The sequence below is a fragment of the Talaromyces amestolkiae genome, assembly GCF_001896365.1.
Source record: "Talaromyces amestolkiae strain CIB chromosome Unknown scaffold24.1, whole genome shotgun sequence".
Taxonomy (NCBI): domain Eukaryota; kingdom Fungi; phylum Ascomycota; class Eurotiomycetes; order Eurotiales; family Trichocomaceae; genus Talaromyces; species Talaromyces amestolkiae.
Window position 1 is genome coordinate 201,375 of NW_024468060.1, and position 17,681 is coordinate 219,055.

The following is a 17,681-nucleotide window of genomic DNA, read 5'->3' on the forward strand; positions in this document are numbered from 1 at the left end:
TTGACTTGTCCGTTACTGCCTTTTCTCAATCGACTTGCCCTTCTATTTTCCTACGTGGATCTATCTAGAGCATATGCAAAATATGTCTTAGGGCACGTTATCATTAAAGTTATATTAGTCAGCGTTGGTCGCTTTTCTAAGTTTTCAATCAAGGTCTACGTTTCTTTTCTATAGATGCTTCATGTAATTCATCAAGGTGTCATTAGCTATAAATTGCAAGCTATGTCATACAACACGAAATATCGTTGGTAATGAAAATAGTACAGAGTTAAGAGAACGCTAAAAGGAGGAAACCATTCAATGATGCGCTCTCATTTGAGGTCCTTCACACTGAAAAGTTTATTCAAGTGAAGATGAGTCTACTCGAAAAGTCTCTGAAAGTTACTCGGGTATCTCAAGCACGTATCGTCCCACAATCTTGCCTTGTTCTATCGACATAGTGTCAGTAGTCTGCCATGCACGATTACAAGAGCAATAGATGCACTCACCCATTAGATCAAAAATACGAGGAAGATCCTTCAGCGGAGCAGTCTTGAACGGAGCTTTGATTAGACCTCTCGCAAAGAAATCTATACACTCCTCACTGTCCAGCCGACCACCGACATAACTGCCCTTGATATTGATCATGCGTACCACCGTACTGAAAACAGGAGCTTTCAGATATGCGCCTGCTGGTAAACCGATAGCGACGACTGATCCTCGGGGTCTGACGTATTCCGTGGCTTGTTGGAATGGTTTTTCTGCCACCGCAAGAACAAGAACGGCGTGAGCACCAAGTCCTCCGGGTGTCGCTGCTTTGACATCTTCGACGACGTCTTTTGATGTTGTAAAGTCAATGTATGCCTATTGAAGTTTAGTATTTCCCTAGAAAGAAAACCATTGGATAGGAATATGGATTACCTCTGCTCCCATGCTCTCACAGAATGCCCTCTTTTCATCCCCACCATCAATAGCAATCACACGAAGTCCCATCGCCTTCGCATACTGCTGCGCCAAAGATCCCAAACCACCACCCGCACCTACAATGGCCACCGTCTGCCCCGGCCTTGCGCCAGACTCCTTCAGTCCCTTGTAAACGGTAACACCAGCGCAAAGCACCGGCGCAACCGCATCCAGCGGTACATTTTTCGGAATCTTAGTCGTATGAGCCGCTTTTCCAATCGCATACTGCTGAAACGAGCCATCGACCGTATACCCGGACAACAACGCATCGGGACAAACAGCCTCATCGGCATTCTTGCAGAACTCGCATGTAAGACAAGACCCATTCAACCATTTTATGCCTGCGTGATCGCCGATATCCCAGCCCTGCACTAATTCGCCCTTCGCCACGACGACGCCGGCACCTTCATGGCCGCCTACGAAGGGCATCTTGGAGGCTAGTGGCCAGTCGCCCTTGAGCGCGTGCAGATCTGTGTGGCATACGCCCGAATATTTGATTTTGACTAGAACTTCATCGGGCCCTGGTTTTGGTACGGGAATTTGTTTGTAGATAAGTGGTCCGCCTTTTTGTTCGGCCACTTGGGCCCATTGCAGCTCTGGGAGGGACATTTCTGATGGTTTTTAGAGTCAATTGATGTTGTCTTGATCAGTGACTTGTGTAGAGCTGACATTGTGATAATGTCAAACATTTGTTCTTATATGAACAATCGTGGCTGTCAAGTTGTCTAACCATCATCAGGCCACTGCAAGCATCAACTCATGACGTCACGATCAGGAGGTCTCGAAAGGAAAAAACAAGACTCAGGATGAATTGAAATACGGTCATATAGTGATTTCTAACAGGTTTTTGATACGCTTGGAGTACGTAGGTATGTTACTTTTGGACACGGTAAGGCTTGGCCACGATGAGGATCGATCGGGTTGTGTAACGTAAATGCTTCGGCGCTGTATGCAAGTCTCATGCTATAGTCACACAATGGAGAGCTGAGGCTTGATTATATCAAGGAATTTTATCCTCGACATTTAATTAGTACTAGACTTGTGGTCTGCAGTCGACAGGCACGTTGTGCATCTCCTTCATCGAGGGAAATGCCCATAAGAAGCCATCATTCGATGCTCCGAGATATTTCCGCGCTTTTCCCCGCCTACGATCAACCAAGGAACAATCGCAACGTTAGAACATTCTTTAGGACTAGATAATATTGAAAGAATCGAAAACGATGTAGAATCCTTCCTCTTTCTTTTCCTTACTACGATTCTGAGACTTTGTTTTGTGTGTTCCAAGGTTGTTCTAACACTTACTTTCCCAACTGACAGCGAAGCACTCTGGAAAACTATACAGCTCGGTATATCTGTTCGCATTGCAAGGAATACCTCAAAGCGCCAGCATAATATTAATTTCGGGGCATATGGAGGTAAATTATCGGTCAGAAGAATGCCAAAAAGCTGCATACTTCAGTCGTCCACTTTTCCATTCCATTGTTCAAAATTATTACTCAGTTGTATCCGCGCAGGGTCGACCACGACTAGGTAGGTGGTGCAAAGTTGCCCAGTTGGTGCCCTAATTATTCCTAGCGTCATTTTTGCGAGCAGCTACTTATGCACTACTCGCGCACTCATCATGGAATATGCATATCAAGGTTGAATTAGAGAGGAACAATCTCATCGAACAGCGACATCTAAAAATATTCCATGCATCTGCGAACTGGTAGAAATGTCATCTCTTGTCGCGCGAATGCCGCTAGTCTCGCATCCTTGAATTATGGCCTCGACATGCGTCAGTATGGTATCCAAAATATTTTCATGCAATGTAACACACACTGCTGATTCGTAGCATGGAATTTCGCTGCGATCGGTATATCAGCCACCCGCGAAAAGCAGCTAAAGCGACCATTCTGTGGTTCTTAAAGCACTAATTGCGGGCGAAGTGCATTGGTGCCCGTTCTAGCAAAAAATGGGTGGCAGTGCGATGAGATGGCTAGTAGACGGCGCGCTAAACGGCTTGCTATTATTTGCTCAACTACATTATACCCCTGCTACATCTGTCAACTAATTGACTGTGCCGTATTTTCGTAGACATCGAGGCATCACAAGGCTCTCTTGCAAGGGTATCTTTTTATGCGAGAATGAGACATATTCATGGGCTAAATGGCAAGCAGACTGCAAGAAATCACATAAAAGTTGGGAGTACCTCTGAGATGTCGAACAGCGAAAGGAACGAATCAGTAGACTAATAACGACAAATTCTTTCCTGGAAAGGTATCAGCAGCATGGATAGCCTCGACATACTACAAGTGCCTACGTCGTCACCCTTTTCATCGAGTAGGGATAACACCTCCGGACGCTCATCCTTACCTAGGAGGATAAATAAAGTTGTCAAGAAGAAATTATACAAACGTACTACAACACAAACATCTCCAAGTTCCTCGACTCTCCGCCGAATAAGCTCCAGCAGATCGTCGCTGCCTTATCAAAACCGGCGACATAAATGGCTGAAAATATATCCCAAAAACCGTGCTACACCGTCCCTAGGGAATTTCATCAACAGAAGAAGATCTCAAAGGTCCTCTTTGAGTACGACAAGATCGATTACCTCTCCTGTGGTAGGTTCAGCTAGACGATCTTTGAATACGAACTTTGCTCCTCCTGGGCAAACATCAAATTCCACTGGAGAATTGCCATATACACCTCAGTCTGAAAATTATCCAATATTAATCGAAAGTGATGACGGCGATGATGATGCAAATCCTTTTACACCGAGTCCGATTCGTGACTCGCCTTCATATGGAAGAGGACCTCGACAGCGACGTGCAAGCTCGAGGGCAAGGACACTTCTATTATACCCCGCATTACCGTCAGAAACATCAACAGAGTTCAAACACTGCCAAGATACACTGGACGACACGACTATTGATAGCAAATTGATCAAGAAGCTACGAGAAGGACCAAAAGCTGAAAAGTCGAATGGAAAGCTAGCCCTTCTCTATACAGCTATGATGGAGGGCGAATACGGTTACGTGAAAATTGGATGGACAGAGCAGGACATCCAACAACGCATGAATGGATTAAATTCCCCGGTCAGGTATCCGAGGATCTATAATGTGCCAGACAAGACCCCTGGTGGACAAAGCACATTCAGAAATTGTTTTTTTGCTGAACAGATCATTCATCTGGAGCTATATAATTATCGGCGCCTTGCAATCACTCGGAATCAGTCGGAATGGTTCGAGATAGACAAAGAAGAAGCGCATCGAGTCTGCCGTAAATGGCGGAAGTGGCTTATACAGTGTGAGCCATACGGTGAGAACCAGGAACTCACAGAATTTTGGAGGAGACGCCTGTATCACATGCAGAAGTTTGACGCTTATAATGCTGTCGAACATGGATGCCTTCACGAGCGTTGGACTGCATTTCTGAACCCGAGTTGGTGGGACAAGACATCATACAAGGTCATTATTACCTGGGAAAAAGTTTTACAGTGGTACACTTGGATTCGCGATAACTCTCAAATCATTGCACTTCTCATTGGGATAATCTTATGGGCTTGGAAAGGCTTTGTGTGGTTTTTGCTTTGGATTCTTATCGTATGGGTTCTTTCGACTGGGCCGTCCACAACACCCAAGGAACAAGACAAAAGAAGTCGAGTCTCTCACTAGCTGAAAGGGGTGTGGCAACTAAAGCATTTTAGGCGTTTCTCAGGATAGTATTTGTATTGGGAGTTATTATACATTGACTGAATTTCTGAATATTTTGCGGTTTATGCTGTCCTTGAGACCCGCATATTCGAACTCATTTCACTTCTGAATTATGTCCATCCAATAAATTTTTTCATGGGCATTGGAGACTTGTTCTTGCCATAACAGCATCTCCGTTCCAGAGTTAGGGCTAGGGCTTGCTCCATTTCGGCTGAGCTTTGTTAAGATTTCTACCCGCGCTGACGTCAAAGTTCTTTTCCAACTCTTACTTCCTCATCATGTTTGGAGCTCCATGTGTTCTGGAAAATGGCTCGTTGATCCGCTCTATAATAGGCATTTATTTTTGGCTTAAATAATTCAATCAATATGGGAAAGAATTTTCTCATTACCGGCGCTGCCAGAGGCATCGGTCGAGGACTGTCGCGACTTTTGCTCCAAAGAGGTCACAGTGTCTTCCTTGTTGACAACAACAAGACTGAATTGGAGCACACAGTGAAACACCTCACTGAGAACGCCTCGGGTAGCAATTATTCCACTGCATTATGTGATTTATGCGAGCCATCACAAATCAGATCGGTCGTCGAAGCGGCGGGCAAATTCTTCGACGGGAACCTTGACGTGCTAATCAACAACGCCGCATATACTGGCGCCGTTGGAAGCACACCCTTCGCCGAACTGAGTCTCGATACATGGAATAAAAGTATTCAGACCAACTTGACCGGCGCAATGTTGATGAGCCAAGCATGTCTGCCAATGTTAAGAAAAGGCGCTGGACGTGACAAGGGTGGTTCTATCATCCACATGTCCTCAACGCGCGCACACCAATCCGAGCCAAATTCGGAGGGTTACGCAGCGACAAAAGCTGGACTCATTGGGCTCACGCATTCGATGGCTTCCAGCTTGGCTGGTGATGGCATTGCTGTCAATGTCATCCTACCTGGATGGATCAATGTCGCCAATGAATGCAAAGATGGCGGTGAATGGGAAGACGGTCTGTCGGAGGGAGACCACCGTTGGCACTTTTCAGGACGGGTGGGTAAAGTTGAGGATATACTGCGTGCGGTTGAGTACCTGGCTGATGCTGAGTTTGTTACTGGTACGGAAATGGTGGTGGATGGAGGTGTTACCAGGAAGATGGTGTACCCTGAGGAATAGGTCTATTTGTAGGGCGAGCCCGTGATAGAGAATGTATAACGGTCTATACATCTATATTCTTGAGTGATAGTGAACAAAGATGACCTTCTACTGTGACTCACTCTATGACACTCAGCGCAGACATATTGGACGAAGACAGTCACCATGATAGTCAATATATGCGTCAGCGTTTCGTAGATATGTGTGTAATAAAGCTCCCGAGGTCGGAGGCGAAGAAAGAATACCAAACCAAAAGTAGAAAGACACCACTTGCCCTCCATAGCCACAGAAGTAGCCACGGTGAAGCAAGTTCTTTCGTTTGCTTGTCAAACCGGGGCTTCGCAGGACAAAGCATACAAAATATCTGGAGTATCTAGATTCTCCAACGACATGTCGACCAGACTTATAGAGCCGTCTCCAAGACCCGACATTTCGAGGAGGTTGTTAATAGTGACTGAACCTTGTGATGGGGTCCGCCGTGACGCAGAAACAATGACAATGTGTGTTAGAGGTATAATATGAAGCCTCTTTCGCATTTTGATGCGTCTTGTATTGTATCCATCATCATTGAGTTAACCCTGAAATATCAAGATATCTTCGAAGACCCAGATCATCAACCTGGTGGAGCCCTTCATTCGAGATGAAGTATATTACTCCTGCCTTCTTGACAATAATCACGGCCACCATTGGACAGCATCTCCTGCCGGCCATTCAATCGGTCCTATTTTGCAGCAATGTAGCGTTTCTTTTCTTGTTCGCCTTTCGCTACTTACGACTGATTGTCCACATCATATCCTACTGGGTTCTGTATCGCCCAACGCCAAATCCACAAAAGCCACGCTTTCGTCCTCGCAATGTGACCGTTATTGTGCCCACAGTTGACCCCGAGAACGAGAACTTTGTGGAGTGTATCTCGTCAATCATTTCCAACCATCCAAAGAAACTCATCATCGTCGTCCCAAGCAAGGAAATGGTCAAGTTGACCGAAAAAATCTTAGCTTCGTCACAACTCCGTTGCAAAAAGGTCCCCATATCAGTATTGCGAGCTGTCCAAGCTAACAAACGTGTACAGGTCGCCTGTGCAATTCCTCAAGTTGGCACTGCTATCACCATTATTGCTGATGACCATGTGTTTTGGCGTAGTCCGAAATTTCTCTCCACGATTCTGGCGCCCTTCGAGGATCCAAAAGTAGGTGCTGTCGGGACGAACAAACGTGCCCGTCGTACGGAGAAGGGCTTTACTGCTGCGGCGTTTTGGAATATGCTTGGTGCTGCTTATCTCGAACGTCAGAACTTTGATGTTAGGGCTACGAATGCGCTTGATGGTGGGGTCTTTGTCAATTCGGGACGTACTTCTGCACATCGTACCTCGATCTTGCAGTCCCCTGAGTTCTTAAAGGGATACTTGAATGAGCGATTCTTCTTCAGTCTGTTTGGACCTCTTAATTGTGATGATGACAACTACATCACTCGATACGAAGTACGGCATGGCTGGGATATCAAGATCCAACACTGTGCAGATGGACTGATGGAGACATCGTTGGGCACGTACCCGAAGTTTTTTTCTCAGTGTCTTCGCTGGAGCCGGACTACCTGGCGAAGCAATTCAGCCAGCCTATTTACAGACCGTACCGTCTGGTACCGACAGCCTTGGTGTGTATATGCCGTTTATCTCACCAGCTTTGTCAATTTTGCCTTCTTCTATGACTTTGCGCTAGTCTACTGTTTTCTTCACACTACATGGGCGAGCACGTCTGCAACGGTATGTCTGCTGGTCTGGATCTTTGCTTCCAAATTGGTGAAATTGATCCCCCACTTTTGCAACCATCCAAAGGATTTGATATTCCTTCCAGGTTATTATGTGTTTGGCTACTTCCACAGCGTGATCAAGTTGTACGCCCTGTTCACGTTCTGGGATGTCACATGGAGCGGTCGACAACTTGATTGTATTGATACAGACAAGGAGAAGTGAGTGTCATGCACTTGTGGTAGTGTGGTTTGCTAGAATAGACATCGATATGCCTTCGTTGTCATTCAGTCGTTACAGATTACTGCACGTGTATCTGGCCGGTTTGGATACAGACTTCAATGACATACATAATCTTGACTGAACTCGTCAATAGAGGCAATTAATATTACTAGTAGATGTATAAGGTCTCAAAGACTGATACCGTGGTATGGCACTTTAATCATGGACGCAAGTATGAATCCCCTTTCCTCCTCCACCCAACGAACAAGGACAGTAGTCCACCAAATCCAGCCATAGCAGTCAAGACACGCATCAAGTCCGCGAAGCTTGATGCATACACTTGCGCAGGTGAATAGTGTACGTTGTGTATTCTCAACCGCGTACGAAAGGCCGATTCGGCACTAGCAATGGCAAGACAAAAACCAGCCGTTCGAATGAAGTTCGCAATTAGGGAGGCATCTCGCTGAGATCGTGACCTTTGTCGAGACAGCTCTCGAAGAGCGGTGTGGGTAGCTGATATAGTGATACCATGACCCAGACCAGTGACTAACATAACAACGACACAGACGCGTAGCGTAGTGTGTGTATTGAAAAGAGTCAAACTTGCAGATGAGATGATACTTAGAGCCCATCSGAGCCATAGAAGCCAGCGATAGTGATATAGTTTCGTAGGTATTAGATCAATTACAGCAGAGACTAACAGCATAGTCACGATCATTGCTATGAGAATTGCTCCGATTGAAGTAGATGATGATTTTTGTACTCCTCGAAGGTATGCGGGGATGAAAATCACTTGCACCGCAATCTGGCAGATGTCAGTGACAATCCCTCAGTTGAGCTAGTGGACTCACCAAAAGACTTTGTATCAAAACACACAGAAACGTGATGGGCGAGACCCCCAGTATCCCAAGGGACAAAAATGGTCTCGATGCTCCAGATCTTTCGTACACCATGGTAACAATCATTCCCCCAGCTCCGGCAACAAGAGCTACAAGCACCTCCCATTTCAGCTCTTTCTGCAGACTGGAAGCCCACGTAAGTCCGAGCAGTAGCGCAGACATGCTCGCAGAGAATAGTATAGAGCCAGTCCAGTCAACGTTCATTAGTCGTTTCTTCGACTCCAATGATTCTCCAATAGGCCGGACAGCAAAGGGCGTGATAACAAACAGCAGAAAACAGAAAGGCGCCGATATATAGAACACCCATTTCCATTCATTTTGCTGGAGGAAAACTCCACCTAGTAGTAGTCCCAATATAGCACCAATTGCACTGCTAAGGATTATAACAAAGTTGTAAATTGATCTGCGTCGTCCTGGAATCATATCCATCAACATAGCCGGCGGAATTGATATCATCGCCGCAGCACCGCCTCCTTGGACACCACGACCAGCGAGTATTACTGGAAACAAAGGAGGTGCAACAGAGAGCAGAATTAAGCCCATAGTGAACATGACCAATCCTGCTATGAGCATGTTCCTTCGACCACAGATCTCCATCAATGCGACATGGCAGCGTTGCAGTGTTGCGTTGGCGAGGATGTATACACTAATGGGCCACAATGTATCGCGCGATGGGTTTGAATGGTATTTTCCGGCAATGCTCTGGTATTGTGTCAGATGAAGATCCTAAAATATCACAGATGAACGACTTACTGGGATAATTGGAATTAGTATCAATGCATCCATGGCAACCATCATAGCCATAAGAGCAAAGCAGCACACCATCCACCACTCACGCGAGGTGGATATCCAACCTTGTTCGATGAGTTGATCTGAATCTTCAGCTGTTTCGAGCTCAACTACATTATTGCCATCATGATTGCTGCTGTTGAGGTTAAATGTGCTCTCTGAGGCTGTGGGGTAGGTTGCGACAGTCGTTTGATCTTTCCCATGACTTGTGATGCCATCATTGCCCACTATTCTAGCAGTTTCCTGCATTGGTATTGTGTCGGACTGAGATGCCATGTTAAGATTGCGCCAGAGGAAAACGGCATGAACCCTTTCAAGAGAACCACTTGCGCCCCAACAATCCGTAAGATTGACCCTTTCATCACTGTGCAAGGAATATAAATTAAAATCATATGCCATATAAAAACATGAGTCTGGATCAATGTTTGGTGTTGTTGCTTCTCAACTAGGTAATGGAATGCTGTGTGTAACTGACGAACGGGTTGATACACGAGATAAATGCTTCACTTGCTTCAGGCTGTGGGTCAGCCAAATTAATCTGCAGGACTAGAGATGCTTGAATTGCTTCGCAGCCCAGATCATTGGTGGCATTTTATTTTGGGACGGCTTATCAGTCCGAATCTGCAGTCCTTGGAACATTCCTATGCAAGGGGTCCCGGCATTCCTGCAAGATGGCAGCACAAAGTATGTTGATTGTAACACCAATGGCTGCTTAGATATTTTCCTATCTTTTATACCTACTGGTACAGGTCGTATGTGTACTCCCTCTGTATATCTTAGTGCATTCGTGTTATCGTGCAAGATTGATAGAAGGCATCGGAAGATAGGGAAGTTCGAAGATACGATGCTTTTATTGACTTCTAAGGATATGTGCAGATTCACATAGTCTAATTATATTACAATGCTTCCTGATCACTCTCTTAGGCACGTACATGACTGAATGCGCTTCTATGACTGCCTTGTCACAGATATATCAGACGCGAAGAATGGCTTAGCTGCCACATCATCAAAGTGACACAGTAATGCGATCCTGATAGTTTGTCCGAACACTAAGAAATAACATCTCTCAATACCGCCGGTTGATCGTGTGATGATAGTCAGTTTCTTCTCTCTTGACTTCGGGGGTTCACTCCGGTAGCGTGGCCGAGTCGTAATCGTCTCTCGTAGTCGTCTCGTGATCTCATGATAGTTCTCTGTGCATTACTTGAGCTGATTGAGAAGAAGATGATTAGCGTGTATGTCAATTACCCGAATACGAAGCACTTACCACTCGCTCTTGGGACAATAGCCACATTCTCTTCCACCCCGAGGAAAACCCCTGACTGCTTTTGGTCGATTTACTTTTTGAAACTAATGTATCGCTGCTAGCCATGCTCTGTGCATCGTATTCGGTGGCATCTTTGGTAGCATCTGTTTTAGACTGCAGAGAAGCTTGCCGATTGGCCATCACGACCTCGAGGTTGGATGGCTTCAGGCGAAAATTAGGGAATCCGGAAGGCATGTTTTGGCTTTGCAGAAGAAGTGATATGAATTCGAGGTGATGATAGAATAATGATGGAGATCGAAGTTGTAGGTCGCTGTCTAGGCAATATATCCAGCCAGGGATTGAAGCTATTAAGATAGAATAATGTAGTCTTGGATTGTCTAAGTGGGAGCAAAGAATGGAAGGTGCCTCCTGTACTTATAGACATGCCTCAGGCCCGATTAACCACCAAACAGGTAGTGCACGAGTGAGTCATGTCGGGGTAACTGATCATATTGTGCCAACACACACGATATTCAAACAAACCTCGTATTGCAGACCTGTGCCAGTTACTATTTGGGAGGCCGACGTTTCCTTTCTGAGAGGCCGACATTTCCTTTCTGGGAGGCCGATGTGTGAGTCTTAAGAAACGAAGAGGCTGAGCAGTACAAACAGTGCAAACACCGCATAACTCGTTTCCTATTGCCTAATTAGGTGATTACTAATCTCTAAATCGCTTGTAGTGGGTCTTCATACTATCAACAAACGCGCTGTTTGCTCTGTTTGCATGTTTGCTCTTGACTCAACGAAAGCTTCACTTCACACCGCCGACTAAATGTGCGTCCTTGCAGACATCCGGCTCCAGAAATCACACACGTCAAGTTCATGACTCGGTATCGTTTCCATTTCCGTCGCGTTGGTCTGCAACCTCAATCGCCTTTTATCGCCATCTCGCCGAAAAGGTAGCCAGACCGACGATTCTTTGGCCCGCATCGAATTAGGATTTCCAGATCCTTTCTCGCCCACGCTCGTCGCAAACCCAGTCCAGAACTTTTGCACCACATCGACCGTGGGACGATTTATCCCTTTGGCGCCGTAACTATCAGCCCCCGTGGCCGCAACGTAATTGGTCGCATACTCCGGTCCCCAAACAGCCTGGACTTCCCACGTGTGAGGAACAATATACCCCGTGGCTACCTCGACGGGATCGAGAATGTGGTCCCGAAACAGATAAATTGGAACATTGACTTCACTCAGTGCAGTAGCGAAATCAAACGCTGGACACGAGAATCCGACGTCGCCATACATGCTCGCCAATTGGTAATACAGCGAGGACTCGTGTACCGTTACGCCTGGGAATGTCGTGGGTACTGACGAATATAAGCCGATTGCTTCGGATATGTCTTTGGTAGTTAGATCCGGATACTGCGTCGACATGAAGGATTGGATGTCATGAGTAGTATTTGCTTGTGTTGCGAAGATTATGCCCTCCGTGTTGGACGATCCGATAATGAGCGGTTTGTGTCGGGAGAAATTGCCAGCTTTGAGCATTGAAAGTGGCTGATCCGTGAACAGATCGTCATCGATGACGGGTCCATAAGGAAACAATGGAAGGTTTACTTGTCCGGGGAACGGCGGTCGTCCGATGTTCGCTGCTTGTATCTCTACGGACTCCAGAGACCGAAGACAAGTAAGGTCAGCGCAATTAGTTGCATTCAGAAGCTGATAATATTGGAGTTGATATTCCTGGACGGTATAGAACGATGGTATGTAGACTGAAGCTGCGATACCAGCATTCCATCGAGCATTATCAGCTGCATCGGCCTCGGTGTCGTTACCACCATATGCCAAAGTCTGCAACAGCACACTTCCACCGCCAACCGATGTGCCAAATAATGTCACTCTGTCGGGATCTCCTCCAAACTGGACAATATGATCTTGCACCCAACTTATAGCTGCACGTTGATCGTGGATGCCGAGATTGAGATTTCCTTCTTGTAACAACTCATCACTGGCCAGAAAGCCATAGGGACCAACACGGTAATTAAAAGTAACGACGATGACATTTCCATCGCTCGCTTCGACAATGCCGGTACCGTTATAATTCGGGTTGTATTGTTGGACAAATGCTCCTCCTTGGATCCATATCATGACAGGCAGACCATCCGATTCGCTTGTTGCGCAAGAATCGGTTTCCGTAGATCGAGGCGTGTAGACATCTATGTATAGACAGTCCTCGGACATTGTAACCGGCGGCGAGGGAAAAAGAAGTTCGTCGACACCGTAGCATACTGAACCATGCTATCAATCATTTTGTCAGGATCCATAGTTTCAACCTGATTGAGGGAAAGGAATTTCAATGTGCATACCTCCTTGGCCATCACCACTCCAGTTTCCTTTAAAGGGGCAACAGCGCGTTTAAACCGGTTTTCCTTGAGTGGTGGTGTTGCATATCGCATACCTAGAAATTGATTCACTCCATTAGACAGAGAAGTACCTTCATACGTTGCATATCCCAAGTTGACTTGAGGGTTCGATGCAGATGCGATTGATGAAACTGACAGCAGTGCCCATATGGCTCGCTGCGGAAAGTAGAGAAACATTTTTCTTAACAAGGAATTCAAAATATACCAGCAATTGCAGAGGTTTGCTTCTGGCGTCTAAGAGTACATGTATGAAGTTTGAGGAATATATGGTCATGGATCAACCAGTTGACCCGTTGCGGACTCTTGCGCAACATCATCGCGAAGCCTTCAATGTTTATATATTCACAGCTTTGAACCGTCGAAGCACCAGTCTTGGCCTTTACGTACTAATTTCTGTGTACGATCTTCCAATCGGAAAGTAATTACAAATCTTACGCCAGACATTCTACTTTTAAGGAAATTGTTTACAATATCTAAGCGAATTTGAAAGCCCGGCACAATCATATGCGATGACAAATACGGACCTCCCTCCGCATTCTCCGCTATCACCAATCAATATCTACTAGAATCTTGGAACTGTCAATCTACCTAGATACCCTGGATCGGGGGCATTCTTTATACATTTGAAATTCTCGAGATGTAGGCTCCTGTTTTTACTTGTCTGTTACCTGAAAGAGTACGATTATCTGGACTTGCACACTTCGTTTAAAGTGTCCTATAATTACCGATCTTGAGGTAACTACCTAGCATTATGCATGTCGTATGCGGACTTCCAATGGTCTCTTTTCTACTAATAGAAATGTTCTCAGGTCCTCCCATCGCAGGCGCTTCCCTTGAACAGCTTCGACATCAAAAACGAGGAGCAATTTAGCCAAAATCAATCGCATCTCCGCCCATGCAAGGTGGATGCCCATGCACGACCGAGGACCCGCGCTGAACGGCTGAACGGATGCCCGCTCATCCTGGAAGAAAGGGGAGTCAGGATCCGTGGAGGCGGCAGGCAGCCATCGCTCTGGGATGAACGTGGTTGCCAGATGGAATTTCTCAGCGTTGCGGTACAAACTGTATGGCTGCAGCGAGAGCCGTGTCTGCCAATGAATGTAAGCATGATTTCAACTGGTCTATTAGCCATAATAAACTTACACCCCCAGGTAGCCACACTCCGCACACAGTTCTACCACCCTGGGGAACTAGTCGAGGAAGCATCCATGGTACTGGGGGGCATAGCCGTAGACCTTCGTTTATCACGGCGTTGAGATACTGTAGATTGCGAACGGCATCAATGGAGATATCTAGCTCGCTTTTGAATGCTCCGCGCACTTCTTCTACAAGAGTGGCAAGCTTGGCTGGATTCTGGACCAAGTAGTTTAATGTTCCGGTCAAGACAGTAGCTGTGGTTTCGCTGCCCGCTGTTGTAAAAATCATAAAGGTCGCGTCCAGCTCGCCTAAGGGTAAGAGTGTCTCGCTGTTATCGTTGATAAGATGTGACATGATATCAGGCTGCTGAAGTTCCCAGCTCAGCCGTCGTCGTACTTTATCCACAATCTGATTATAATGGTCCTTTTGCATTTCTTTTAGCAATTGGGGAATACATTTCATTGAAAGAAATTCTAGCCATGGGTAAAATCGAGTTGCTGCAACGAATGATGCGGCCTTAACACTGTTGAAGAGGAGAGCAATCCAGGGATGATAGCGAGAGTGCTGGAGACAATCAAAAGATTCTCCAAAGCCTAATTCACCAAATATATCAAAGGTGGTGTAATGAAACCACGGAGCTATATCGATCTCCAACAGGTCTCCGCTCCCGTTTTCCACTACCCGTTCTCGCAGCCGTTGCACTAGAAGGTTTACATACTTCTGCACCAGGTGCTCCTGCGCCTTAAGGGAGCGTGTAGTAAAACCTGGTGATAAGGCCTTTCGAATATTGGCATGTTTATCTGGGTGGATGGCACTTAGCAGGGAATCAGGATGGCCCGGTTGACTTTTCCACCAGGTCGGGTCTTTCAGAAACTGTGGATTCGCTGCGTAAATATCAACCCAACCATGACCATCAGCAATACTAATCTCACCAGGAGCCGTTCGAACCAAGGAGCCATATCGGCGGTGAAGCTGATCGAAGTCGTGAACAATTGTTCCTCGAAGGAGAGCCCAAATAAAGGGGATCCGCGTGGCGGACCAGCTCCGAGGCCCTGGAACATGAGCAAGTGGGTGCCAAAAAAGATTGTACATAATCTGAATGAGCGTATACTAATTTTTGAACTCTCAGTTAATCTCCATATCATAACCAACGGTCAGGAACCTATCTTACCATTAAAGATACCGCAAAGGTGACAGTTAGAGGGCTGAAAACAGTGGTAAACAACATCTTACTGCAATACAATCAGAATGAATATGAATACACGATGATGTTAGTAGTTGGCAGGAACTGGTAGAAATATCATGTGTTGGTAGCAATGAGATATGAGATAGAACAAAGGGAAGCAACGCGCCAATAATTATAGAGTATATTAAATTGGGTGTAGTGTGCTGCAGTACATTGCATTAATCACCTAATCAATACTTGCAGGGATTAGTTACATGAATGAAATTACTGGTATTAGGTACGCCCGATCCCTCATCGTTATCATTTGCTAGCCATTCATATGATTTGATTGATCCAGAAGCAAAGAAGTTGAAAGAACGCATGAGCAGGAAAACGATGTTTTATTGGTCTGTCCTCTTCTCACTTCTACATGCGATTCCTGTCCCTTTTATATGTGTGGTTCCCATACAAATCCATGACTCCAATTCTGTCAATCTATGTGTCGATAAACATTCAAGAATGAGCTCGAATTAGGGGTAAAATAGTGCCAAATAGTGTTGTCAAATAGATTCACACGCCATGTTCTTTTTCAGCGTAGTCGTAAAATATGGCCATCACTGGCATGAGGGCCATTCTAACCGAAACAAGAGCTCGTAATTCATGTTCACTCACACTCAGCCACTATTTCTTAAAGGTGGTTCGCATATACTACACTAGAATATTCACAGTTGAATTGAACATCTCACTCCTATACCCTGGAAGGAATAGCATAATGTAGCCTCAACCATTGCTGTCTGCGCTCTCTGCTATTGAAAACCTTTCGAATTCGCTGTTTATCGTATAAAATGTCGTCTAATAGATTATTTCCTACGAACTTCTGTCATTCTGTGCGGCCCCCTCACATGCAGGGTATCTGGGTTGCTCCCCGAACGGGGCCGAGCTCTCTACCTACATTTGCAGGTAGAGGGCCAGCCAAATAAGAAAATAATATATGTCCGTTGTCGGGTATCGGCGCGTAACTTGTACGGTCACTTACCGAGGGACATCAAGTTACGTGCATATACAGCAGCTTACGGGTAAAATACTACCAATGCAGGCAGGGATTCTGATAACTGTTTGTCCCCCCCCAGTCACCACCCAAAGAGTCAAACAAAGGAGCTAAAAGCGATGTTTTCCCGTGAGGATCCAGAAGAAAACATCGCCAGTCTCACTATCACCATCCTCATCAATCAATCTTATATCTTTTTGTATCATCGAGAAGAAAACATGGGAGCCTAATTCTCCCAGGTTTTCCCTTCGCGCCCTGGCTTCCAGCTCGAAAAGCTCTCCTCGCAAAAGGAAAGGGTGTTTATTTTTACTGGAGCCACCTCAGGCATTGGCTTCAAGGTTGCTGTAACCCTTTACGCCAAGGCGGCAAAGTCTATATCGCTGGTCGCTCCCAAAAGAAGGGCCAGGACGCTATCGAAGCTATTCTACGCACTGTGCCACAGAGTAAAGGCATATTGGAATTTTTTTCACTCTCTTTTCCTCACTCTGGTGACTTGACGACCATAAAAGACTCGGAGGATGTCTTTCGAAGCTATATGAACTCTGAATCCATCGTGCAGTGACCCCGAAATCGACGGCTGCGATGAGAGCGAAGGAGGATAATGGAACTGGGCTGGCAGAGGAATTTTGGGAATTTTCGGATAAAAAAACGCGAGATTATTGTTAATGTACCTATGTCCCAACTTGCTATTTTTGCATAATTTATACTAGCTCTGACGCTGTTAGCTGTCATGACGAGCTCTCTTTTCGACCATATGCAGTTGACCAGATATACCAACTACCAACCTCTTTTGATGATATGTAGATATATAGATATATATTGTATTCTATTAGGCTTTTAATCGAACCTTTGTATCCACTTCAATTGCTATGCATCCGGTGAACCCTGGTTACCTGGTTCTGTGAGCCACCAACAACCACTTGTTGCCTAAAAATGAATGCATTGAAGGATATTTAATGAAAAGCAATGAGCTCAGTAGCACTAGGTAGAAAACCGTGAAGAATCCAAAGATGCAGGTACTAATCTCCTTTTCATGTCACGTCCTTCTCGACACTCACCTCGCCAGACATTCAACTGGCCATATTGGAATTGGTATCGGACGGGTTTAATGCTGACTTTGGAGTGTGAAGGAGAGAAGTTTTAGGTCCTCAAGTCTATTCTCTGTAAACACTCCCTGGTCTTTTCAAAAGCGTGTAATGACTACTTTTAGGCACGATCGGAGTTCTCGAAGACT

The 17,681-nt window shown here is 45.7% G+C and overlaps 5 protein-coding genes across 5 annotated transcripts; 2 read left to right on the plus strand and 3 right to left on the minus strand.

Annotated features, from left to right (window-relative positions):
• Positions 1–381: 381 nt before the first annotated feature.
• BHQ10_009404 (uncharacterized protein) lies at positions 382–1,551 on the minus strand (the record flags this gene model as incomplete). Its single annotated transcript, XM_040882316.1, has 3 exons — positions 382–428; positions 489–843; positions 901–1,551. 3 exons carry the CDS (start codon positions 1,549–1,551, stop codon positions 382–384), a joined length of 1,053 nt encoding a protein of 350 aa, XP_040737906.1.
• Positions 1,552–5,003: 3,452 nt separating this feature from the next.
• On the plus strand, positions 5,004–5,792 carry BHQ10_009405 (uncharacterized protein; the record flags this gene model as incomplete). Its single annotated transcript, XM_040882317.1, has 1 exon — positions 5,004–5,792. The coding sequence occupies one exon, from the start codon at positions 5,004–5,006 to the stop codon at positions 5,790–5,792; it is 789 nt and encodes a 262-aa protein (XP_040737907.1).
• A 619-nt stretch (positions 5,793–6,411) lies between these two features.
• Positions 6,412–7,743, plus strand: BHQ10_009406 (uncharacterized protein; the record flags this gene model as incomplete). The annotated part of the gene is made up of 1 exon (XM_040882318.1): positions 6,412–7,743. One exon carries the CDS (start codon positions 6,412–6,414, stop codon positions 7,741–7,743), a length of 1,332 nt encoding a protein of 443 aa, XP_040737908.1.
• Positions 7,744–11,502: 3,759 nt separating this feature from the next.
• On the minus strand, positions 11,503–13,130 carry BHQ10_009407 (uncharacterized protein; the record flags this gene model as incomplete). Its single annotated transcript, XM_040882319.1, has 2 exons — positions 11,503–12,972; positions 13,041–13,130. 2 exons carry the CDS (start codon positions 13,128–13,130, stop codon positions 11,503–11,505), a joined length of 1,560 nt encoding a protein of 519 aa, XP_040737909.1.
• A 716-nt stretch (positions 13,131–13,846) lies between these two features.
• On the minus strand, positions 13,847–15,295 carry BHQ10_009408 (uncharacterized protein; the record flags this gene model as incomplete). Its single annotated transcript, XM_040882320.1, has 3 exons — positions 13,847–14,185; positions 14,241–15,107; positions 15,167–15,295. The coding sequence occupies 3 exons, from the start codon at positions 15,293–15,295 to the stop codon at positions 13,847–13,849; spliced, it is 1,335 nt and encodes a 444-aa protein (XP_040737910.1).
• Between the last annotated feature and the right edge of the window lie 2,386 nt (positions 15,296–17,681).